This window comes from Cimex lectularius, unplaced genomic scaffold, assembly GCF_000648675.2.
Source record: "Cimex lectularius strain Harlan isolate CLEC.00 unplaced genomic scaffold, Clec_2.1 scaffold200, whole genome shotgun sequence".
In the NCBI taxonomy this organism is placed as follows: domain Eukaryota; kingdom Metazoa; phylum Arthropoda; class Insecta; order Hemiptera; family Cimicidae; genus Cimex; species Cimex lectularius.
Genome location: NW_019392893.1, coordinates 1385720 through 1411289, shown reverse-complemented (window position 1 = coordinate 1411289; position 25570 = coordinate 1385720). Strand labels below are relative to the sequence as shown.

The 25570-nt window shown below is 35.4% G+C and overlaps 2 protein-coding genes across 6 annotated transcripts; one reads left to right on the top strand and one right to left on the bottom strand.

Moving 5' to 3' along the window:
* Nucleotides 1-1020: 1020 nt before the first annotated feature.
* LOC106667724 (protein mothers against dpp) lies at nucleotides 1021-14877 on the bottom strand. Of its 4 annotated transcripts, none has more exons than XM_014395841.2 (9): nucleotides 14402-14876; nucleotides 10894-11175; nucleotides 10508-10679; nucleotides 10230-10439; nucleotides 6019-6137; nucleotides 5743-5941; nucleotides 5439-5679; nucleotides 5205-5365; nucleotides 1021-1133 (listed from the first exon to the last, which is right to left on the bottom strand). In XM_014395841.2, the coding sequence occupies exons 2-8, from the start codon at nucleotides 11164-11166 to the stop codon at nucleotides 5206-5208; spliced, it is 1374 nt and encodes a 457-aa protein (XP_014251327.1). In that variant the 5' UTR covers nucleotides 11167-11175; nucleotides 14402-14876; the 3' UTR covers nucleotides 1021-1133; nucleotide 5205. The 4 variants fall into 4 exon arrangements, with proteins under 4 accessions (XP_014251327.1, XP_014251329.1, XP_014251330.1 ...); XM_014395843.2 differs by lacking the exon at nucleotides 14402-14876 and adding an exon at nucleotides 13886-14339; XM_014395844.2 differs by lacking the exon at nucleotides 1021-1133 and adding an exon at nucleotides 1292-1453 and having other exon boundaries at nucleotides 14402-14877.
* A 4102-nt stretch (nucleotides 14878-18979) lies between these two features.
* On the top strand, nucleotides 18980-23816 carry LOC106667744 (intraflagellar transport protein 43 homolog). 2 transcript variants are annotated; one of them, XM_014395880.1, is made up of 7 exons: nucleotides 18980-19158; nucleotides 19252-19319; nucleotides 19426-19461; nucleotides 23075-23130; nucleotides 23275-23347; nucleotides 23408-23543; nucleotides 23602-23816. In XM_014395880.1, exons 1-7 carry the CDS (start codon nucleotides 19105-19107, stop codon nucleotides 23695-23697), a joined length of 519 nt encoding a protein of 172 aa, XP_014251366.1. In that variant the 5' UTR covers nucleotides 18980-19104; the 3' UTR covers nucleotides 23698-23816. The 2 variants fall into 2 exon arrangements, with proteins under 2 accessions (XP_014251366.1, XP_014251367.1); XM_014395881.2 differs by lacking the exon at nucleotides 19426-19461 and having other exon boundaries at nucleotides 18982-19158.
* Nucleotides 23817-25570: the final 1754 nt, after the last annotated feature.

Sequence of the window (25570 nt, the reverse complement as noted above, 5' to 3'; positions counted from 1 at the left end):
CAATCTAGTGGACTGTTTATTTAGCACTTCTTTATACACTTTATATCATGTTATACAAGACAGAGCATGATTTTATGCACAGCATAATTTTTAAATTTGTCAAAAATATTCAAGGCTAAATGGATGGAACCATTTGTAGTAATAAATTTGGCACAGAGTGATGTCGGTTGTTATTTAATTATTTTAAGTTTTAAAATATTTCATATGTTTGTAATTAATACACTACCACAGATCACACTACCAAATTCCATTGATAATTTTGTCCATCACAAATCGTAAAAGTTGACAACTTATGTCGGATGCTGATTTTATGTATAAGTTTTAAAACAGCTTACCTAAAAAATATAATATCCTAGTAATTTTGAATTAGATTGATTTACACCATAAAATTAATATTCCTTAGACTATCCACTCTTTTGGTACAGATAAGGTAAATGTTATCTTGCAACTCCGATCGAATAGTTCTAAGTAATGCTTTAATGCAATATAAAAAATTTAATTTGCAACAGTGAAAAACTAACATGTGTACAAAGAGGACCCATTTTTTCTCTATCATAGTTTATTATTCCGAATTGAAAATTAATTGGACAGATTCACTATCAAAATATTTAAATAAGTGCCTAGGAGGTTTTTAACGTGAACTGTTAAAAATGTACAGCGTCAATAAGATCTGAGAGAAGTGATATTCAGATTTGTCCTATTGCAGTCATGTGCGAGTACAATTGAAACTATCTTAATTAATAATAACTAGAATAAATACAATAAAATGAAATGTAAACACTGATGTGTCGTTGAGTGTAATGAAAATATAAAGACGAGATCAGAATAAATCCGATATAAAATCAAAATTTATTTTTTCCCCTTTCTTTAGTTCTCTGTTTAGAAAGGGGAAAAAATAAATTTTGATTTTATATCGGATTTATTCTGATCTGTATTATTATTTTCATTACACTCAACGACTACATCAGTCTTTACATTTCATTTTATTGTATTTATTCTAGTTATTATTAACTAAGATAGTTTCAATTGTACTTAATAAATTAAGATCGTACTGTTTGGGGTGATTTTTTTTCAATCTCCAAAAATGTAACTCATCTGATACCTACCACACAATACATACAATTGATCACAACCTGAAACAAACACAACCATTATATTACAAACCATATAACCAATTATTAATAAAATAATAATGTAATTAATAAATAATGCTTTGTGTTTTTTTCTAATAAATTATTTATATTTTCAAGTTTAATGATTTAATTAATGCTTCTGAAATTTTTAAATGATGCTTATTTTCACAAAATTTTTAATCAAACTAAGTCCTAAATGATGTTAAACATTAGGTAAGTCTAATTTTTCATTGTTGTTTTGAGATACTTCCAGTTTTTACTCAATTCACTGCTCTCTCCCTAATCTGAACTTCGGTACACCAAACTTCCAATAATCCAAACTGAAAAAAATTCAGGAAGTCAGAATGTAAAGAAACAAATATAACAGAAGAAAGGAAACAAATGTAGCATTATTTGGGGGAAGGGCAGGGAGAGAAGAGAAAAAGAACAGAGTGAAGAGAGATGAGAGAGAGAGAGAGAGAGAGAGAGAGAGAGAGAGAGAGAGAGAGAAACTGAGTGAGTGTGATGTGAGAGAGACTGAGTGAGTGTGAGAGAGACTGAATGAGTGTGAGAGAGACTGAATGAGTGTGAGAGAGACTGAATGAGTGTGAGAGAGACTGAATGAGTGTGAGAGAGACTGAGAGAGTGTGAGAGAGACTGAGAGAGTGTGAGAAAGACTGAGTGAGTGTAAGAGAGAATTAGTAAGAGTGAGTGTGAGGGGATTTGACCTCGGTCATTTGGTCTACTAATAGTCAAAAAGCCTAAACAAATCAATAGTAAAGCTGCAATATTTACAAAAATATCTTTTGACTTGCTTTGCTGATGTCTTTTTTTTTTGAATTATTATATCCTTAATATCATTGAATACAATCCTACTCATTAACTTATTACTTTCTCATCCTAGATAAAAACAAAACAAATTAACCAATATGTAATAACATAAACAACAATGGCAGGAAAACAAATTTTTTTAATGATTATTCGGAAATCGTGATATGCGGTCTGGTGTGACGTAAGTTTCCGAAAAACATTTTCTTTATCGTGCCAACGTTTCGATATTTATTGAGATCATCTTCAGGTATTTACAAACATTGTTTAAATTTAACATGTAGAAACAAAATATGTAGGATGTGGAAAAAAGTGTGTAAATCCCAGGCCCTGAAGATGATCTCAATAAAGATCGAAACGTTGGCACGATAAAGAAAATGTTTTTCTGAAACCTACATCACACCAGACCGCATCACACGATTTCTGAATAATTATCAATTAACGGTCACTAATCACCACACACTTTTAAACTGTGTTTTTTTTTTTACTACCTACTAAATTTGTTAATCAACATAATATAAATCATTTGTTTGTTGCGCCTCTAGTTGCAGGTACAAATTTTGTTAAAAAAAAAATTCAGTGTCAAGATAAACCACGACATATTCTGACCCAGGGTTTACCTTTTTAGACAAATGTAAGGTCTTAGATTTTTCTTGCAAAATTTAATTTTATGTTCTGATGCCCATTCTTCAGCCAGTCTCAAAGGGGGAGTTTGCGTCCACACCTAATTCCAGCCCGTTATTTCTGGCAATCAATATCAATGTCATCTGCAAAGCGGCGTGAGAACGTTAGGGTCAAGAGCGTATCCAGCATAATGGTCCAGTATCCGGGTCCAAAGCATGAGCCTTGTGGATACCCTTTTGTGGCAGGTGCTTCTTTATTCACATGAGTAAAACTTGGTGATGACCTTCTTATCTGTGAAGTAATCTCACAAGAGGAATACGATTTCTTGGACAGTTTTTTTCTTAGAGCTCCAAGAATACTGGGCCACCAGGCAGCATCAAATGAAGCCCTGAACGTCTAAAGGCACTAACAGCACATCCCACTGCATGTTTAAGTTAATAAGTTAAGTTCTTAATAACTTAATAAAATTAGCGGCCATTTTCAATGTGTCCATCTGGGGCCTGAAGTCGAATTAGGACCTCGATTTGAGTTTAAGTGGTGCATAATTTTTCATTAATTTTTCTAACCGCTTAGCAATCAGTGACAAGCTTATAGGCCTGTATGCTCACAATCTATCCCAAACAGAACTTTCATACTTCTCCATAATTACCAACAGCAATCTCATCCATTTGTTTCAGAACACGCCTCACTTTACACAAAAGCTTATTTGTGAGCATGTCCCTGCCAAAGGCTTTTTTTTTTTTGGGGGGGGGCAAAAATAATACAAGTTTTGAAAAGGGAGTCAATTTATCTTTGCATCTTGCCAACATGTAATAAGCGCTTTTATTGTGCTGACATAAAAATCATTATTTCAACTTACAATAAAGTTTTGGAAGACATTTACGGCTTCACCGCATTCTCTAAGAATTTTATCTCTCAAGAAGTGATCAAAATGCTTAAAAAAAATCAGAAGGTGAATATGGATGGAGGGTGCACTTCCTTTCATTGCACATTCCATTGGACATGATCATGGCAAACTTATTCTGTCTTTCGTTAAGCTGCCATACTTAGGAAGCTGTGAATGACCCTTTTGAACGTTTTTTAAAATTTGTGTCTATACCAGCTCTGCAGAAATGTGACGTTAAAGAATAGATGGAAGCCTTATTTAAAATAAAATAACTTGAATTTTTTAATTTTCCCCTGGATTCAAGTTATTGAGAGGCGACTGTATTAACTGAGCTATTTTTTGCCCACGTCAAATTGAGTATTATTGTTATTAATCCTTTGAAATTATTTTCTACTAATACCTAACAGATAAGATGTTCAAACTTTAGCAAAATAAGCTATGAATTTAAAAAAATATACATATACATCATATACAATTTTAAAAAATTTAATATAGAAAAATTTGGTTGGGGTATCTTTTTGTCCCGGACCTTAGGTGTGTGTTGTGGGGGCATTGGTGGTCACAACTGTTTACATGTTGACATAACCCTCATCACTGTAAAATAAAGGTCACGGGTTCAAAACCAACCTTCTTACAAATGGGCTTTTTTTTCTTTTCTTTTTTTTCAAAAACACCAGCACCCCGAGGGTTCTGTTACAAAGTGGAAAATGGGAAGGAAGAAAAAATGTTTTTTGTTTTTTTTGCATGGGGTGACCAGACTCAGGTACATGCGGATGATATTTGGAAGCTGAAGGAGGCCCAAACAAGGTTCAGTGCGGACATCTGTGAGGAGTGGGGCCCAGCCGGCAAGGACTGGCAAGGTTCAAGCTTGAACAGGTAGACAAGTCGAAAAGAAAGGTTAAAAAGGACTTAATTGAATTATTTTTGGACTTTATTTTTTCATCGTCGAGGAGCAGAGAGTTTGCGTGTGCGAGGGAAAAATCGCTCTGGGACTAGAAGGAAAAGAACAGTGATGAGTTTGAACATTTATTTTCTTTTAAGTGATTTTGTTTTCTGACCGCTATTATTATTATTTTATTATTATTATTAAACCTTATATAAAAAGGATAATTAATTGAAAGAAGGAATTTGGTCAATTAGACCAGTAAAACATAATGGATTACTATTATTATTATTGAAGTGAACTTGTTTTATTTTATTTATTTATTTTTTCTTTTTTACTTTCTTGTTTTTTTCCACCCCAAGAGTTCACTGTTTGAAAGGGAAAGAAAAAACCAGTGTGGCAACCGATTATTATATTTTTGGAGACAAAGCAGCAACGGAAAAAAAATCTCCACTGAGCCCCAGGTACCCAGAGACCGGGTGAGGTGAATTGTCAACAGTCCAAAGAGGAACCTGTAACAGTTCATATAACTTCATAGTTGCCTCGTTAACCCTCGTTAAAAAAATTAAATGATTTAAAAGGAGTAACATCTCTGCATTCTGAGTAATCTGAATACTCCCCTGCAGCAATTAATTTGAACTACTGAGAGAGCACAATACATATATTTATCGACCCATGTTTTGGAAGTTTTATTTTTTATTTTTTCCTCCCAAGGTGGAAATTGAGCGTGTTAAATATATAAGCATCATGAGACCTGATGTGTTAAAGGTTTTTTCCATTGAGGACTCTACATGTGACTCAACATTTTACCTTTGATCTAAATTAATTTTTTTTATTTTTGTCCTACTTATAATAGTATACAACAATTTACCCTATGATACTGAAGAAATAGGATTGTGGGGCGATCCCATTTGTGTGAGAACTTTGTCCAACCACTGAAGAGGTCCATGCAAATGGATCTCGATCCAACACGGTGTGCTGGTGACATCCTGCCTGTGATATTCGGCACCCCAGCCCTTGACGAACGACATCCTGCAAACAGACGAGCAAAATTGTTTAAATTTCCCTTTTAAATTTTCAAAGTTTCGTTTCCCGTCTTAAATACCTAATAGTGCACATTTTTGTGAGCTCATATACTGCCTCAAACCCGTGATTGACGCTCTGCGATAGAAGTTGTGCAAACTCCTGATTGTTGAATATCTTCAACGAACAGCCCGATGGTATTTTGCACACAGTGCTCGGATGGAAACCGTGGTGGTGGTTGCAGTTGCGTGACTGTACAAATATGGCACTGTCGGAAAGACATTCTGCATACACTTCGCCCCCTACATAGTACAAATGCACGCCTAAAAGAAAAAAACAGTTTTTGTTTAATAAACACAAAAATACTTTTTACAAACTTAAATTACCTTTGCCTATATGGCGTCTTGTATTTTCAATTGTAGAATTTCTATTTACATTTGAAAGTTGGCCCAGACAGAACCTATTTAATATACTACTTGGGTTGGTGAATCCGTCGACAATTACTGAAGGAGCTTGACAGTGAAAAACTTCACCAACCCGACAGTTTAATTCGTAATACGCTATACTGGCCCAATATGGCGGCTCCTGGAAAACAATCAAGTATGATTTTTCATTCCTATTCATAAATTCAAGACAAAAATCTCAATCAGTTCTTATTTTACTTGATATGATACAGGAGCAACTTCAGCAAGGGAAGAGGTATCCATGGCGCTTTGGTCCGAAGGCGGTGATGGTACATGTTTACTCTCATCAGACGAAGGGTATGATGGAGGCGGCGATTCTGGAACAAGAAATAGTAAAAATAGCTAATAATAGCACAGAAATTTAACCCTTTTGGTTTGGTGTAATTTTTGCAACCATAGCCCCATAGTACTGAATACTTCTAGCAATTTGGGAACTTTTTGTATTGTCTTGTCAAGTGTAGCATGTGAGCTGCGTAATCTTATTTTCTTTTTCTTTTTAGCAAAATTAATGCAGGTTTTGAAAATTTATTTTATTTTTGCAGGTCCTTGTAATGTAAACAAAGCTAAATATATTCAAATCTAATTTGTATATTATAATAATAAATACTCTTAACTGTTATGTTTTATAAAAAACATTTTAGTTTATATTGAATTTTTTAAGAGTGAGGACCTGTGAAATTAAATATGTCCTAGTTTTTCAGCAAATATATTTGTATGAATTTAAACTTGGGGGGGCCGCGATAGCCGAGTGGTTAGTGTGACTCTCGGTTCATAGACCCCGCGGTCGTGGGTTCAATTCCCACCGTCGCCTCTGGCCTTTTTTTCATGTTACCCTTCCCCCCAAAACAAATACGCACAATAACATTGTCATTGGCTAATATGCTAGAACATAAAGCCATTAAAAAAAAAAAAAAAAAAAAAAAAAAAAAAAAAAAAAAAAAAAAAAAAAAAAAAATTAATACAGTTTGGGGGGAGGGAAGCATTAGCGAATATATGGTGCAGCGATTGATCAGATTTCAATCTTGAGACGGGGAAGATTGCGGTAGGCCTTCCGTTCTGGACGAAAAACTCAAAATATTGATTGAAGAAAATTCACATAAGACAAAAGGGAAATTACAGAAGAGTTAGGAGACCACTCAACCATTGTTGCCCATCTAGAGCAAATGGATAAAGTAAATAAGCTCGACACATGGATACCGCCGCATGAACTAACAAGCCAAAAAAAAAATCGATGCATTGAAATTTGCGCACGTCTCTTCTGTTGCACCACCAAAATCCTCCATTTCTCGATGAATCAGCATGTGCGATGAGAAATGAATTCTGTACAATAACAGGAGGTGCAGAGATCGGTGGTTGAAGTATAAAGTGCCAAAACACTTCCTGAAACCAAATCTGCTCGCAAAAAAGGTTATGGTGACTGGTGGTGAACTGCCACTATAACTTCCTGAATTATGGTGAAACTATCCGGCAGAGAAATAGTGCCAAGAAATTGACAAAATGCACGGGAAACTGCAATGTCTTTGCCCAGCATTGGAAAACCGTTAAAAAAGGGGCCGATTCTTCTTCACGATAAAGCCAGGCACAATGCCAACTCTGAGGAAACTTAATGACTTAGGATTCAAAACCATATCGCACCCTTTATTCACCTGACCTCTTGCCTTCAGACTTCCACTTTTGTTTTGCATTTTGATCACTTCTTGGGGGATAAAATTCTTAGAGAATGCGGAAAGCTGAAAATGCTTGAAAAATTAGATTAGAAATAACAATAGATTTTTTAGATGGTTTATCCTGAAAGTAGGCGAGGCTTCAGTATGTGAGAAATTCTTAGTCCCAGGGAAAAGTTTCGCACCATTCTCTGCCTCCTGATTTTCATGTAATTTATTAAGTTTTTGTGATAAAGTGAACCAGGGTGCATCGACAGACATTTTTAAAATTTTATTTTGCAATCTGAATTTATTATTAATAGAAGGAACTGCTGCTCCTTGTGTTAGAGAACATAATAATGACATGTAGACTAGAACGCAAATTTGGTTTTTAGCTTGGATGTTCTATTTAGAATTGCATAGAGTGTGCAAGTCTTCAAACTCCTTTCCTTTTCTTTTTCTAGACTGCATTGAGATGCTTTCCAAGGTATCTAATCATCTTAGCCTTGTTATTCCAGGGCATTTGATGGATTCCTAGCTTTAGTTCATGCAGGTCCTTTGGGATGCGGAGAGTATTTTTGCTTCACTTTTAGCAGAGTTGAGTGTCACTTTCCACCTAGTCAGGTACTATTGTATGTTACAGGCCTCGTCAATATTTGAATGGCTGGCATAAATAGCCGTATCATCAGTGAAAGTGGCAATTTTGGCATTTGGACTATTTGAAATGCCGCTGACATAAATGGAATAAAAGGGAGGAAAGTACTGATCCCTGTGGAGTTTCTGATGTTATTGTTCAGGCTGCTATCGAGTTTGTCGATTAATTGAGGTTCGAGGTATTCAGCCAGCTAATCCACTTACTATTAGCTGTCATACTACAGTTCACGCTTAGTGGACAGTTGGTCGCGTACAAAAAGTCTGTGAAGAAAAATTGAGGATTTTGCAATTCTGATATCTCAAAAAATACTGGTAGGAGTATAAAAGTGATTTCAAGTTTTTTTAAATCTCCAGAATGCCATGGGATAAACAAATCTCTTGGAAGACACCCTGCCTTCACAATATGACAAAAACTGGTACTTTTTTAAGGGCAGCTTCCATCTATTCTTTAATCATTTTTAAAAAAGATGGTTCCTACTCACATTAAGTTGTTTCACAACAATCCGGATTTTGAGCCCTTTAGCTCATCATCAGGTTGAAAGGCTTCTGCAACCACGTCTCTCGACATGAATTGCCAAAGTGAACCCGCTGATACGCCCGCCAACGCGACGTTCCAATGAGGAGCTGGGTTTTTAATGGCGCTCAATTTGAACGTGCGAAAAGCGGGAATTATAACACAAATAAATATTATAATAGTAAATACTGTAAGAAATTAATTATAAATTAGTGATTAAAGATAAAATTTAAAAAAAATAATAAATAATAAATAATTAGAATAATACCTTAATATTATTAAATTATTATAAAACCTAACAATTAGAATAATTAGTTTAATTATTTGGACGTTTAATATTATTTATATACATATTTAAAATGGGAGGTAGATCAAAATCTGTTATATTATTAATGCATTTATCACCATGTTCAATTTTACATTTTTTAATTTCAAATTTCTCAAACCAATCTAGTTCTCTCCCTTTGTTGAAACTATGTAACACTGTTGTATTTAAATTTGAATTGAAATTATGTTTTGTTTCTTTTAGATGGTCCTTGAATTCCGAAAATTTGTTTGACTTAGGCAAATGTTCTTTATGTGTTTGTGGAAACTCTTCAACCTGACGATGAGCTAAAGCGCTTGAAATCCGGATTGTTGCGAAACAACTTAATGTGAGTAGAACCATCTTTTTTAAAAAGGATTGAACTCCACACTCACCCCATCATTTATAATTTCTATCTATTCTTTAACGTCAAATTTCTGCAAGAGCTGGTATAGAGACAAATTTTTAAAAAACGTTCAAAGGGTCATTCGCACAGCTCCTAAGTAAGTCACTTAAAGAAGGATGGAAGATGTTTGCCATGATCTTGCCCAATAGAATGTGCAATGGAAAGAAGTGCACCCTCCATATTCACCTTGTGACTTTATTTAAGCATTTTGATCATTTCTTGAGGGATAAAATTCTTAGAGAATGCGGTGAAGCCTATAATGCTTTCCAAGACTTTATTGTGAGTTGAAAAAAGACTTTATGTCCGCGGAATACACTTATTACACGATGGCGAAGATGTATTAATTGTGATGGGAAATATTTTGATTTTTTTTTTTTTAATAGTTTTGACTGCCTTTTCAAAACCTGCATTATTTTTGCACCATATATGCATCTTCTGTCCCGTTGCAGGTCCTGTAAGATTAATAACTTCAATAATTCTATTTCACAGAGATGTGATCTGCAATCTTGTATCAGTACACAGATTTTGAGAATTGTGTAGTAACATTATTGGAGCACCAATTTTTAATTGGATTTAGAGAATGTAAAAATTCTTGTAGATAATACACTGTATCTTCTAAGTTTACGACAATACCTATAGATACATGAAGCCTGGTAGCTTGTGCAAAAAAAAATCATTTATTTCATCAACAGATGCATTCCTTGAAGACACAATTTGTTCACATATCCAGTTATAACTTCTTTGGAGCAAATTTTCTATATTTCGGTAAATCTTGTCAACCAATTCTTAATAGATCTTACAATTCTTCCTAATTACTAGTCCAGTAATTTTTGAAAATCTGTTATAAATTTAAAATTTTGAGCATTTACCAACAAACTTTTTTCATACCTGGGATGCCATTGTTTGAATACGGGCTGTGAGGATTCGACGTCGCCGGGCTGGGAACGCTGCTCAACGGAGAGCTAGGGGCGCCACTGAAACCGCTTCCGCTATACGACACATTTTGCGGCATTGCTTGTTCTGGCAACTGTTGGAAAGGCAATAACGAATGTCCTGGTGCGAACTCGCTATGCCTTGGTACAAGAACAGGTGGTAAGACTGGAACCAGAAAACGAATGAAGGTTTTGCCATCGATTAGTATAAGAAGAATAAAAATTTGCACTTACCAGGGCTCTCGACTCTTTTGTAGTGGTAAGGATTAATACACACTTCCTTTTGTTTTGCCGAAAATGGGTACTGACAGTGCTCCAACGGCTTTAACTCATGGTGCGACTGCAAATCAGGCCACCTCCAAACCCGACAATAAATAACATGAGGAAGACCCTTCCGATGGGACACCTAAAAACATCAAACAAATTAAAAACAAAAAGGAAAAAATATACCAATATATTCAATATTAGACATTTTGTCAAAAGCTCGTTGGTTTTAAAGCCTCAACCAATTTAAACATTTTCAGGCTTTTTATTTGAATTTTATTCAATAAATAAACTATTTCTCTCTCTCAACAGAGCAAGAGAAGTATTCTGAATATAAGATAAAGGGGTAAAATTACCTGCAGCCTTCCATCGAGGCTTCTTGGTATGGTAACACAGTTGCTGGGTTGTCCGGGGCAGCTCAGCGCCCTTTCTAAATCTTCGATAGCGCCTTTTTTTTTCTTCAACTTCTTAACGAGAGCATCGACTGCCCTCTCCGCCCATTTTTCTTCTTCGTCTCCTTGCTTCCAGCCTAGCAGTTTTTTAACAGCTGGACTAGTGAATGAAAAAAGGCTGTTCAATGAGGCCATCGCCCCACCTGAACTCGAAGTTTCATTATCGTCCGTCTCCATTGCTGGATGCTGTGACAAACAACAAAAAATAAATAAAACATCATTTAATTTTTAATTAATACTATTAGGGAAATATCTGGCAATTGGGGGGGGGTCATTTCTTAATTCTGAAATATAAGCACCTATTAAACAAAATGTTAAATAAATAATACAATACATGAACAGATGCAAGTCTAGCACTAATAGTTTTTTATGACATTTACATTAGATTATTTTTATTTCACTGGTTATACGAACGACGTTTAAGTAAACAAGAGTTGGCACAATGTGACGAAATGTTTTTTCAAAATAGGAAAATCATTATTGTCTTTAAAAATAGTATATTTTACAGGTGAGTTTGTACTGATAAAAGCGAAAAGGTAAGTCACGAAGGGCTTCTCTGTAAGTTGAAACCCCATCAACGTAATGTACTATCCTGATATAATAATAGCATAATCTCAATATTTCATGTACTCAAATCATTAATTAGTTTGTATAATTATGTTCCTATTATTGTTATCATTTTTGTAACACTTATATTTCAAATAAATTGATTCGTTGGTATAAAGCAGCGCATAGTTTGATATTTTTTGATCATTTTGACCTGCTGTTTTGATCTACCAGGCGCATTCTGCTTTACTGCCATCTTCAGTGGTGGGTTTCTTGTATAAAAACGTCAGATTAATATGGTTATTAGTACAATAGTTTGCCAAAATCAAAAATAAAACTACTTATTTATCTACATATTGGTCGTTTTAAGATCATTTTGGTCTATCAGATGAGTTTCAGCTTCTCGCCATTTTCAGTGGTGGGTCGCTTGTACAAAAACCCTTGCTTAATATGGTTATACATTATAATTGGTCAATATTTGTTTAGTGATGGTAATTGATCATATTAATTATTCCAATTAATTTCACTAATTTCGTGGTCGGCTTGACCAATTAATATATTACAACTAAGGTTTTTAGATGAGATAAAAAAGTCAATGGCACGAGCGGGATTCGAACCCACGATCTTCGGCTAGATACGCCGCTGCTCTACCCCTGAGCTATCGTGACCTCGATCCACTCGGACACCAACTTCCCAACACCAACTTGGTGTCCGAGTGGATCAAGGTAACGATAGCTCACAATGACCCTTCTTAATTTCAATTTGCAATTTTATTTATTAAAATGATTTTTTTTCGTAATTTTAGTTAATATGGATGTAATGTTCAAGAATAATATTTTCTTGCAGAGTTACCATTTTAAGATCAACTTGGTCTGCATAATGTCACTGTTTTTTTTTCTGTTATGACATTATAAGTGATATGAACTAACAAAATCACCCAATCAAGTACAAAAAATGAGATATACTCATAAGTTTAAAAGCATCTCATAAACCAAAAACTATCGGAAATGACAAAACTACACATTTTTATCCTTCAGACCACATGATGAAATCTTACAATTGCTACAATAATAAAAAAATTATACATTTATACAGGAATGTATATTAAGTAAATTGACAATACAGTTGTAAAAATATATTGGCAATTTGTTGAATGTATCCGCCCACCATTGAATAATGAATGATATTGGGCTTTTCCAACATTTATGGGAAAACCACAATGACTTGGTTATTGATATAATCATGATTCTTTTAATATGACCCTCCTTAATTTCAATTTGCAATTTTATTTATTAAAATGATTTTTTTTTTTGTAATTTTAGTTAATGTGGATGTAATGTTCAAGAATAATATTTTCTTGCAGAGTTACCATTTTAAGATCAACTTGGTCTGCATAATGTCACTGTTTTTTTCTGTTATGACATTATAAGTGTTATGACCTAACAAAATCACCCAGTCAAGTACAAAAAATGAGATATACTCATAAGTTTAAAAGCATCTCACAGACCAAAAACTTATCGGAAATGACAAAACTACATGTTTTTATCCTTCAGACCACATGATGAAATCTTACAATTGCTATAATAATAATTAAAAAATTATACATTTATACAGGAATGTATATTAAGTAAATTGACAATACAGTTGTAAAAATATATTGACAATTTGTTGAATGCAACCGCCCACCATTGAATAATGAATGATTTTGGGCTTTTCCAACATTTATGGGAAAACCACAATGACTTGGTTATTGATATAATCATGATTCTTTTAATATGACCCTCCTTAATTTCAATTTGCAATTTTATTTATTAAAATTATTTGTTTTGTTTTACTAATTTTAGTGAATATGTTTGTAATGTTCAAGAACAATTTTTTCTTGCAGAGTTACCATTTTAAGATCAACTTGGTCTGCATAAGGTCACTGTTTTTGTCTGTTATAACATTATAAGCATTATGAACTAAAAAAATCACACAGGTCAAGTACAAAAAGTGAGGTATACTCATAAGTTTAAAAGCATCTGACAGGCCAAAACAGCAATAATAGGCAGACCAAAAATGATTGGCCCATGATGAAATTTACAATTGCTAACAACAAACATATTTTACACATTTATACACAGACATATATTAAGTAAATTGATAATAAAAATAAATTGGTGGTTGGTTGAATTGATCTGCCTACCAGTGAATAATGAATGATTTTGGGCTTTTCCAACATTTACGGAAAATCCACAATGACTTGGTTATTGATATTATCATGATTGTTTTTAATTTTTTTTTTTAACTTTTCAGTGAATATGGATGTAACTATCAACTAGTGCACAATTTAGTTGTTAACTTTTTTTACTTGTTTTGTGGATACATTTGTTGTTGGTTTGTCTGTTGATGAGGACGCGAGATTGATTATCAGTGAGGCGAACCACCCTGAACTAAATACATAGTTCCTGCGGCAAACTAGTTTTACCACTATTACACGGCCGCCCTCTGTAATTACGACCGCTTCTAAAATCCCAAACGGGCTCCGCTCCGGAACGCAGCCCGATCCACGATTATCAACCCCTGGAGTGCAGGTGGAAAAATCAAAACACAAACCGACCGTGCAGTCGAGGATCAATTTTAAAATCTTATTAAGAAAACAGTTGAATGTTTTACGCCCTACGTATCTCGTAATTGACGAAAATCGATAATTATTGCAGTCGGAAAGGGTGAAAAACACAAAACGAGTCCGGTTTGCGATTTGTCCCTTTTGAATTATTACCAAAATAGCCCCGGGCGATTTATTATTTATAACCTATTGGTGGGAATGAGAAGAGAAAATGTGTGAAAGAGATCAAAAAGAGCGGAAAGGAGCGGAGCCACTAACCTCAGAGCGTAGGTCCGTCCGTAGAAAACGCCGTAAAGAGTAGAAAGTGGCGATTGGCGACAGTCAGACGGCATCCAGCGGGCAGCGCCTCCTCGGTGAAAGAAAGCGGGCAAAAGTTGCCGACTCTGCTGAAAAAAGAAAAAAAGCTCCTCCCTCGACGTCTCTGATGAACCGACGTCTTTCTGGTGTCGAGTGCCGTCCGGGGGTCGAACTTCCGCCCTCGGATCTAGAAGTCCCAAGCCGATTCCAGAGTGGAAAGTGAGTCACTCCGGAGATGACGGTCACCCCAACGGCCTATCCAGCACTGTAAACACAAATTCACCCAGGGCAGCACGGACGACCAGTGAATCCGACCGACTGGACAGAGGTCGCTGCTGAAACAGCTGATCATGCAGAAAGCTCGCTCTGATGATGGACGGGCGAACATGCCGTGTGGCGTGTGCATGATCATGATGCACAACGCTCTCACCTACAACGCATCCTCATATAAATGCAGATGCCTCTTTTGTTCCTTGTTTTTATAAATGACATTATTACTGTGCTTAATGATATAACTTTTATTCACTTTTCTAATAAACTAAAAATCTTTAAACCTGTTTCTTCTTTTTCTGACCACTTAATCCTAAAAAAAAATCCCTGTGTCAATCAAAAATCACTCTTGGTGTTTAATTTAATCCATATATGTAATGGTCATAATTGACAGTATTAACTATTTTAATTTAATCCAAATTTTAATCAAAATGAAGGGATGGTTAGGTGTTATATATCATGTCGCCTGAATGATAGTATCAGATAGAAGCAAACATTCCTAACCTGTACTAAAAATGTCATCCCGGTTTGCTTCAAACTGCCTGGAACAGCCTCAGGATGTTTTGCCTAATCCAGTCTGTTTTGGATCTTACTCAACTGAAAAAACAGGAAAATTACCATCCCTATAAACTGCTCCTTATGGTGATGATGATGAAAGGAGTCTAGGAAATGGGGGTTTCATTTTCCCCAAGCACTCCAACCTTCTGATTTATTGTACTTCTAGTTTCTTAGCTCAGTGCAATAGACTCAATCCTTCTTTTAAGACTCTGTTAGCAGTTGGTCAGCATTCAAAAATATGGCCTTTTCGTTCTCTTCATCAGGTTTGCCAGTTGAGGCCTAAGTTTAGTCACTGTTATCGTGTCTGACATCTCTAGATGTCTTTTGTATCTTTTCAATCCATTCCATACAAATTTTAGAATTTTTAGTCCCCAACCACTTAAATTTATTTTGAAATCTGAGCTTTTCCTAGCATTTTCTTGGATACATTTTCAACTTGATTAATCCAGTGTGTTTTAGGTCTTACTCAACTGAAAAGTCAGGAAACTTCCCATGGCTGTAAGCTTCTCAGACTACTTGGACAAAGACCTAACTGTAGTTTGACCACAGCTGCCTATCCTCGAAAAAAATTAAAACATTAGTAGCAGCATATTAGAAGTAACACCCTGAGAATAAGAAAAAAAAATTACCACATTTCACATTCCATTTTATAGCACTTCGCCCTATTCTTTCTAAATATAGAAGATTATTCTTCGGGTGCAGTGTGTTTACAAGAAAATAATTTTTAAGTTTGTTGGATGGATCCAATTGGGCTTCATTGGTGGAATACACCAGGGCCGCCTGGACGTATAGGAAGGATTATATTGAATTATAACATTGTTTTCTTCTATCTATTATTTGATTATTTTTTATTGAGTACATTTATGTTCACTTTATTATAAAAAATGTAGCGACCATGCTACGAGAGAGATATTATTTCCACAAATACGTCTCTTTGTTTTGAAAGTATTTATAGCTTGCCATAACTCTTTCGAATTTCTAGACAATTTTATTTTTTCAGCTGCTGAAAGAATGTATTCTTTTTTTCTATCAGTGCAAAGTTTTCTGTAGGAGGTTTTGCTCGCAGATAGGCTTTTTTAACAATATCAGATCCAGAGTTACGGAAGAGGTTTAAAAGGGCAAAGGACTTAGCTCGCTCATGGGCACATCGGCTGTTAAACCAGTTCACTTTATTATAATATTGCTTATAAATTTAATAAACCTTTAAAAAAATTATTGCATTACTTATGATGTTATTATTATTTTTTAGTTCTTTTTTGTTCTTATGTGCATACTTATTTCCCTTCTTACTTTTATTCTTGTTTATCCTTATTTCTTCTACTTAATCTATTTTTATTGGGTTTATGGCATTTAACTAATTCATTATATTAGTTTCTATTAAGTTATTTATTTTATTTCAGGAAAATTTGTACTTTTGTTAACCATTCACAATAATTTATAATCAGAGAGGTTTATATTATTTTGCAGTGTATAAAATTATTTATTTTATTTTATTACTATTATTATTAATTTTTAAGGGCGTTTTAATAGTTAAGGTAAAATTATTATTACCCTTCTGAGTGCTATAAAGCTCTAACTCCAAACATTCACTCGTTCACCATCCAAAGCTTTAATTTATCCTTTTAAAATTTTTAATTTGGAAGGCTAAATGTATGCAAAAATCCCATTTTAAATTAAATATAAAATTTATTCCTGTTTTTTTTTTTAATTAGAATTATGAATTTTTGTTCCATAATTTAAAATATTTCCCATAGGCTTGTATGGCCAATAATAATGGAGTCAGACTAGCAACAGTCTCAGCATGAGTATAAGTTCATCCTTATCCTTTTATTCTTCCATTGAAATATGATAAATAAACTAATACTACATAATAATAAGATACATAAGAAACAAAGCACAATAACACCTTTTTTTGTTTTTGAGGGAGCTATCTTTCTTATTAAAATTGCGATTTTGGGCATTTATTACCCTGCAATTTGTATTTTCTTCCATTTTTTTTTCCACTCCGGCAGCCTCAAAAACTTCTGAAAAAAAAAGGAATCTTGCACGCACAACTCTCATTCAAACATTAGCAGGCAAACATTCAAAGGTTCAATCTCATTATAAATTCCAATAAATTTGAGAAAGCTGAAAAGTGCTCTTCGAAAGGAACAATGGGGACCCAGTAACTCCTGTAAATCACTCGAAAGGTTGAGCCTTTGCCTAAAGGGTTGCAAAGTGGGACAGTCGACCAAAACATGTTTTACTGTCAGAATGATACGTTCTCCACTTCGCATACATCGAGGACAAGTTGGAAGGTTGTTGCCTATTAAAAGCCTATTATGGATTAGCCTGATGTGACCTATTCGCAATCTAGACAGAATCACAAGTTTTTTTCTCTCAAGTTTCTCAGTTGTCCATTTATGTACAACTGGCTTAATTTCTTTCATTTAATTCTGAAAAGATCATCGACATATAAAGGCCTGACTATACGATCATCTATATTATCAGCCAGACCGTTTACCGCAATGGCAAATAAAGTGACACTCAGAACCGAACCCTGAGGAATCCCGTTTTCTTGAATGAACATACTAGATAAGGCGGTTCCTAATCTCACCCGGAATCTCCCCATTTCGAGGAAGCTTTTTAAAAATTTAGCTATGTTCCCTCTTAAACCCCAATCATAGAGTTTCTTAAGAGTACCAAATCTCCAGGTCGTATTTTATGCTTTTTCCAGGTCAAAGAAGACAGCTAAAGCATGCTCTCTCTCCAAGAAAGTGTTCTGAATAGCACTTTCAAGGAGCGCTACATGATCTTCAGAGCAAAAGTGCTTTCTAAACCCAGCCTGGTATTGACTGTACAGACCTTTTTCTCAATAAACCAATTTAACCTTTTGTTAATTATGGCTTCCAATGTCTTGCTGAGACATTGTTAGAGAAATAGGTATGTAATTTTCTGGGAGGCTAGGATCTTTACTCGGCTTGGCAATGGGTATCACGACCGACTTCCTCCAGTTTTCAGGATAATATCCCGCACCCCATATTTCGTTAAATAACTCCAAAAGCTTTACTTTGCCTTCTGGAGATAGATTTTTAATCTTGGAGTATGTGATTTCATCACTTCCCGGAAAAGATTCTTTCACCGAACTCAGAACAAGATCCAGTTCAGGCAGAGTGAGGGGAGCGTTCCAAACCTCTTCTTCATCAGTTGCAAAATTTAAATCGTATCTTTCTTCCTCCTCCTTTATCTGCCTGAAAGCTCCGAATACCAGCTGGAATTAGAAACAGATTCAAAATGACGAGCTATTCACTCAGCAATTTGAAACGGTTCTGTTATGACCATGTCTTCTGCACGGAGTATTGGCATAATTGGGAGTTTTCTTTTGCCCGAAATTGCCCTGATTTTCCTCCATATATCCGAGGATTCCATACGATTATTATTATTATTATTAATCGTCATTATTACTATTACTACTATGTTCTCACCACCTCTGGCAGAAGGAGTAGCCATGCCGTATTGTTTATTTTTTATTGAGTACATTTATGTTCATTTCATTATAAAATTTCTTATAAATTTAATAAACTTTTTAAAAAATTATTGCATTACTATAACTTACATTATTATTTGTATTCATTTATTTATTATTTTTTTTACAAAGAAGCTACAGATTTTTTTCAAATTTTGGGAGTTGTTAATCCTGAGGGTTTATTGACCTGGGTCGACCAACAGATTTCAGGGCAATCGATTGTTCTGAGGCCGATCACCAAGGAAACGGAATCACGAGGACAAAAAAAAAATGAAAACAAAGATTTTTTGAGTCTACTTTTGATTTAAGAGTGTTCAGCCGAATTTTCATTATGTTTTCCAGTAGTAAAATGGACTATAACGACCTGAGCATGTCTCCAGATTCGGTACAGTTTTTCCCCTATCGTTTTTATGATATCACCCAGTCCAAGTTGCAGTCTCAGTTGACAAAAACTATTATTTTATTATTATTTTTTTAGGAACCGTTTGCACCGCCGAGGTCGAGGAAAACCGGCCTTTGGGCTGATTCGACGGGAAGAACTGGAAAGTAGGTTTTTTTTTTTTTTTTTGAAACACGATTTTGTTGATCGATTCGAACAACTGCCTTTACACTAAAAAATAAACGACCCGACGTTCAAAATTTATGTTTTCAGATCGCTCAGAGACAGCACATTTAGTTTCTTAGACCAGTGAGTAGCCCGAATTGCTATGTATGTACCTAAACTATCCAGTAGAACTAGTTGTACCGAACTTTCTGTTTCAGTTATTTTTAGATTTTTAGATGTAGGCCCTTTTTAGACAAGACGGTTTGGTTGATTCGACTGTTGCCTGGTTGCCTGCCATGAGGAGACTAGCCGGTTTCACACCAAGCAACTTGTGGAATCAACTCTCCTGACAGGTGGTGCGATGTTACTCGAGGAAGCAGGAGCACTCCTTGTGTTTGTTTTTCTGCAAGAAAAGCAAAAAAGGAAGAAACCCTGGGTTTAACCGTTTTTACAAAATCGGGAAACAGGCGCTTTCTCACAACAACTGATGTGCTACTTTCCTCCAAGCTTCACTCCTCACACAGATTTCTTTAATGAACTGTTGCACATTGAAACTTGCAATTGCAATGCTTTATATGGCGAACTCAGTTGTCTCAATTAAGCGATTAGTGAAGGATCAATACCGAGTTGTGTCTTTTGAGTTGGTCAACCAATTGGGAATGTGCCTGCTGGCTAGGAGTTGACTGTAGGTGAAAGGGTTCAAGCAGTTCCCAATCGTTTGCTAGCTACATTCCTCGACTTAGGTACAAAAACTGAAAATACACGACAGTAAAATGACCAAAATTATCCTTTGGATCACTAATGTGGTGGACCAAAGCTTGGCAAAAACAAGCTATTCAAACATTAAACAGCAAACAAAGATTGGCAAACCATATCACAGGGCAATGGAAAAAAAACCTTCAATTGCACTAGAAACACTGCTAAACCTATCCCCTTTTGGAAATACTCATACAAGGAGAAGCAAGGAAAAGCTAATTTTAGGCTTCAGAAACAAACTGGATGGGAGCTAAATACTTGGGCACACAACAATAATCAATAAAATCAGACACCGATTCTTAAAAATAGAGATCCCAGAAACACTTTTTACCATATAAAGTCTCAACAGACTACAAAGGAGAAGAAGAATTCAGGAGGAACTCAGATACAGTACCTGGTATACCAATAGCTCCAGAACCATTGAAGGAACTGGATCAGGCATTTTTGTACGAACCCTAAACACGAACAATCAAACTCATTAGGGAAGTACACCTCGGTCTTTCAAGCTGAAATACATGCCATCAATGCTTGTGCCTTAAAAAATCTTAAAAGAGGTTACACTGGCAAAAAACAAAAAAATCTTCATAAGATCGGATAGTCAAGAAGCTATTAAAGCATTAGCATGTAAAAAAAAAAAAAAATAACATCAAAACTAGACAATGAATGCATCCAAAATCTCCAAAAACCTGGGGAACACAACCTGATGATATCTTGGGTTTCAGAACACAAAGTTAGATAGCAGACACACTGGCCAGAGGAGGATCTGCAAGACCATATATAGGCTCTGAACCTATTCTTGTGAAAACAAACAAACACACAATCTTCCATCACACATCCATGAATAAAAAAAAAATAAAAAAAAAAGAAGTGGATAAATTCTAGAGGTAATAGACACAGTGCTACAACACTCACCAAGATAGGAAAACTCACTGCAGAAGAGAGAGAAAACATTGATATATTCCATGATGACCACAAGAAATAGCTACCCAATATTATCTTTGTGTGTGATGCAACCGCTCAATGGAGTCATTACCTGGTGTACAAAGAAAACCCATGGAAAGGAATTAAAGCAATGTCGATCAATGACTTCTTAGGAGATTCACTAGGAATTGAAGAATGAGCAAAATACAATAAGCCAGAAGTCTGCAGTGTTTGGAGAACAAAATCCCCTACTTCCTAGTATCCATCATCATTATTTACTCTTTGCCATCCGTCCGTAAACTCAACTAACACTCGTCTGAAGAGGCCGTAATATTACAATTCTACTGACGTAATATTTAGCCTGACTGTGTCCTGAAGGCTTATGCTGATCGTACAGCTCACATTATACTGATTTGCGGTTTATTAAATTTTCAAAAATGTTCAATTCATTAACAGTTAATAACTAAAAATGTACATTAATCCAAAATGTCCATAAAGTTATATACTTGAAAGATTTTCCTTGAGCCAATCAATTTGGGTTCAACATAATTTTTTATTACAATCAATTAAGGTTCCTAGTTGAGATGAAAAAAAGTTAATGGCGCGAGCGGGATTCGAACCCACGATCTTCGGCTAAACTTGAGGAATGGCAAAAAGGAGGGAAAACTCATAAAGTGGGGTTGAGATGGGAAGTTGATGTCTGGGTGGATCGAGGTCACGATAGCTCAAGTGGTAGAGCAGCGGCGTATCTAGCCGAAGATCGTGGGTTCGAATCCCGCTCGTGCCATTAACTTTTTTTCATCTCAACTAGGAACCTTAATTGATTGTAATGTATTGGCTGGTCAAGTGGACCGCGAAATTAGTGAGTTGGATAATTTTTTATTTTTTTATTTATTGCTATGTTACAACAGCACTACAGTGCTGAAAGCAGCTTAGTTGCAATCATAAATTTTGTATTATGTTTAACATTATTAAAATGTTTAAATAATCCATTGATTACCCTCCTATTCACTTTCCTCACTAGGAAGGAAATTGTGAGTCCATTAGCACTTTAGGTGTCTTAAGGCACGAAAGACAAACAGTATGTTGGGCCGAATGTTGGTCGTCAATACATTGGCCATCTTTGGCTCATCCTCATCAAACCAAGGGGTTGGGCCAAGGGTTTCGGCCGTGTGGAATTGCAGTCAACATCACCCGTTTTGATATTACCGTCAGAAGACCGTTGAGAACCTTGACCATATGGCCAGCCGCTTTATTGCTTCTAATTCGCCTCCCGAATGAAGTGGTTGGTTTTCTTTCGTTGCCTTTGATTTGCTTAGTGTGTACGTGCCTTTTAGCATTGTTGGGGAGGGTTCAGGTATTGGAGTAGAGGATTGGAATGAAGTTCGACATTTGTATGGATGTGTCTGTATCCAAAATGTTGTATTGTGAAGTCTTGTATCAACAATTGTGGAATATTTAAATTTGTTAGAAAAATTTTAAATTGTGAGATTTTCTTTTAAGATCCTGGGGTGATGAACCTGTATCACCAGCACACATAGATGGCAAGAAGCCATAATGCATCTTAAATAACCAAAATGCACAAAAATATTACATTTAATGATCACCATTTATTGTAATCTTGCTCAGTGTTCAAACAAACTAACCAATGTCCAACAATGACTAAAACTACAGGTTTATCACCCTGTAGACTTCAAGAAGAAATATCACAATTTAATTGACATAAAATCAAGTAATAAACACGACATGATCTTTTAAATTAAATTTTAAAATGTCATAGTTCTTTTCCCCTATGCTTTTACATAAGATTCTATGTAGTATTTTTATATCACATTTCTGAGCGAAGGGGAATATGGAAGAAAATTCCAACGGCTACAGACGGAATAAAGCCCACAACTACAGGTTCTATGAGCCGAGAGTCTTTCATGTAAACCACTTGGCTACCGCAGTCCCCCACCAGATAGAAAATATTAAGGTCTATGAATTACTAAACAGCTTTCTAGCCTTCTACCTCCAAAAAAATTTACAAGCAGCATGTAATGTATAAAAGTTGCCTTGTATCATTCTAGTTTTGTTCCAGGGATAGATTGAGATCACCCAGCCCAAGCCGATTGTCGAGGGAAGATTCAGAAGATGGTTAGTACTTATTATAAGACAAGCCGGTCAACAGATTCATTATTATTAATGTTTCGTCCTTAATAATTTAATAATGAATTTGTTTTCCAATCTGTCAGGACAATAAAGGAATTTTCCTTGATGACAAGTCTCAATATATTTCAGATATTCCACTGATTCCTGAAATACAAGAAATTCAAGAAGATGACTATTTAGGTGACATCTCAGAACCACCAGTGTAAGGCAGTATTTTGTACAATTCTTATTCGGACATTCATCAGGTTTGATTTTATTCCAGAGTTCCTATGTATAATATTACTTCGTTTTCGCAATTGAACTCTGACTTGAAGAAATACGCATCATTTTCTATGGTGGACAATGTCAACTTAGGACTCTTGACAAAACATCTGTATAATGAACAAGACTTAAAAGAGGTAATTAAAGTTTTTATTATCGCTTGACTACTTTGACTTTTGTTTTTTTAAATTAAAGGGCGATAACAGATGGTCGTGGGATCTTCTATTCACTGAAGTCAGTTCAGAATTGAGGGCAGAATGGGAAGAAAAGCAAAAACAATCGGAAGAATAACATCGTACTGACACTTATCAATAGTATTTTATAAATGTAAAACTAAATGTTAAAGACTCACCAAACAGTATTTTTGTATAGTGATAAGATGTGCAATACCATTAAATGGTTTGAACTCATAAAATTGTTTCTATTTATTGTTATATGTATAAATAATGTTTTCCTCTATTTAAAAAAAATAAAATAAAATAAAATAAAATAAAAAATTGGGGGGGAATTAGGTTCTCCAGATCTCAAAGTTTGACGTAAATTATACCTCGCCCACTCTCAATTTCTGGCCAGCTGGACCACGAGAACTTTTTTTGTTTTTCGTCTCCATGGAAATTTGAAAAAATAGACAAAATTAAAATAAATAAAAATCTCTCCGGCTAAACATACTACCCATCAAATTCCAATAGAAATTTCACTAAGAGAAAAAGAGACGTCGCAGGGTGGAAGAACAGGATTGGAAAGATTCAGGGAGCAGAGGAGATAGACTTGTAACAGGATGCGTATTCCCCTGAGGGCATTTTGATGCGCAAAACTCGTACCACCCCATCCTTGCCTGGGTACTGCTCAATGATGTATCCAACAAGCCATGATAACGGATGTATTTGTGCTTTCCGCATAGCAACAAGTTTTCCAAGAGCCATGTTGTCGGTCTGCCGTTGCCATTTCGTACTTTGCTGCAGAGTGGTCAGATACTCCAGACGCCATTTTTTCCAGATGTCTGCCATGCATTTTTGCAGGAATTGCCACCAAGTAAGCATATGTGGCGCATGATACTAGGGCATCGTCGACTAAAAAATGTCCAGGTGTCAACATAGAATAATTGTCGGGATCGGATGAAATCGTGTAGAGAGGGCGTGAATTTAGAATTGCTTCAATCTTGATAGCCACGGTGCACAACTCCTCAAAAGTTAATGGTTGATGATCCAGAACCTGTGTGAGTTGATATTTCAGTGACTTTACCGCCGCTTCCCATAATCCTCCAAAGTGTGGGGCTGACGGCGGTATGAAGCTCCATTTGATGCTCCGCTTCACCATCTGGACGTCGATTTTTTGTCTCGTTTTCTCGGAGGCCCACGAGACATAAAGTTGAGACAGCTCATGTTTAGTTCTGACGAAATTTTTTGCGTTGTTGGACATCATCTTATTCAGGATCCCTCTTCTAGCAACAAATCGGTCCAACCAAGCGAGAAATACCAGAGTCAACAACTGCGAGACCACCTCAATATGCACAGCCATAGTTCCGAGACAAACAAGAAAGCAAATATAGGCATTGCATCGTAGAGATTCCCGTATAGCTCATGTCAAAAACTTACTACATACTATCCCTTTATGTAAAATAACTTTACTACCTGCTTGTACAGTAAACATGGAAAAGAGGTATTGATATGAAAGGACCTCATGAAAGATTAATTCAGGTTAATCCAAAGCACCTTTGCTCTATGTTGGCAGCTGCTTCTTAGGACAGTCACAACTTTTTTTTTTAATTTATTACCTATTGCAAGAATTTCTACACATCTGTATAAGTAATATTTTGTCCCATATTTGTATATCCATATTTGTTTAGTGACCATATTAATTATTCTTTTCATCTGAGGTTTATGGTTAAGATGAAAAATTAGTGTCACGAGCAGGATTTGAACCTCCATGAAAAATAGAAAAAAGAGAAAATTTGAACGGTTGTAGGTTAAGATGGGAAGTTGGTTCTGAGGGGATCGAAGTTACGATAGCTCAAGTGGTTAGAGGAGCAGCTTTATTGAGCCAAAGGTCATGGGTTTGAATCTCGCTCGTGACACTAACTTTTTTATCTAAACCAAGACCTTATATAAAAAGAATATATACTAATTTTTCATCCCAACCTAAGACCTTAGATGAAGAGAATAAT

What these genes read in the sequence shown, in the direction of transcription:
- LOC106667744 (XM_014395880.1), top strand. Translation starts at nt 19,105, where the DNA reads ATGTTTTCCAGTAGTAAAATGGACTATAACGACCTGAGCATGTCTCCA. An exon ending in TCGACGGGAAGAACTGGAAA is followed by an intron (nt 19,320 to 19,425) that starts GTAGGTTTTTTT and finishes TTATGTTTTCAG; the next exon opens with ATCGCTCAGAGACAGCACAT. An exon ending in GAGGGAAGATTCAGAAGATG is followed by an intron (nt 23,131 to 23,274) that starts GTTAGTACTTAT and finishes AATATATTTCAG; the next exon opens with ATATTCCACTGATTCCTGAA.
- LOC106667724 (XM_014395844.2), bottom strand. Translation starts at nt 11,166, where the DNA reads ATGGAGACGGACGATAATGAAACTTCGAGTTCAGGTGGGGCGATGGCC. An exon ending in TTGCTCCTGTATCATATCAA is followed by an intron (nt 5,942 to 6,018) that starts GTAAAATAAGAA and finishes ATTGTTTTCCAG; the next exon opens with GAGCCGCCATATTGGGCCAG. An exon ending in AAGACGCCATATAGGCAAAG is followed by an intron (nt 5,680 to 5,742) that starts GTAATTTAAGTT and finishes TTTTTCTTTTAG; the next exon opens with GCGTGCATTTGTACTATGTA.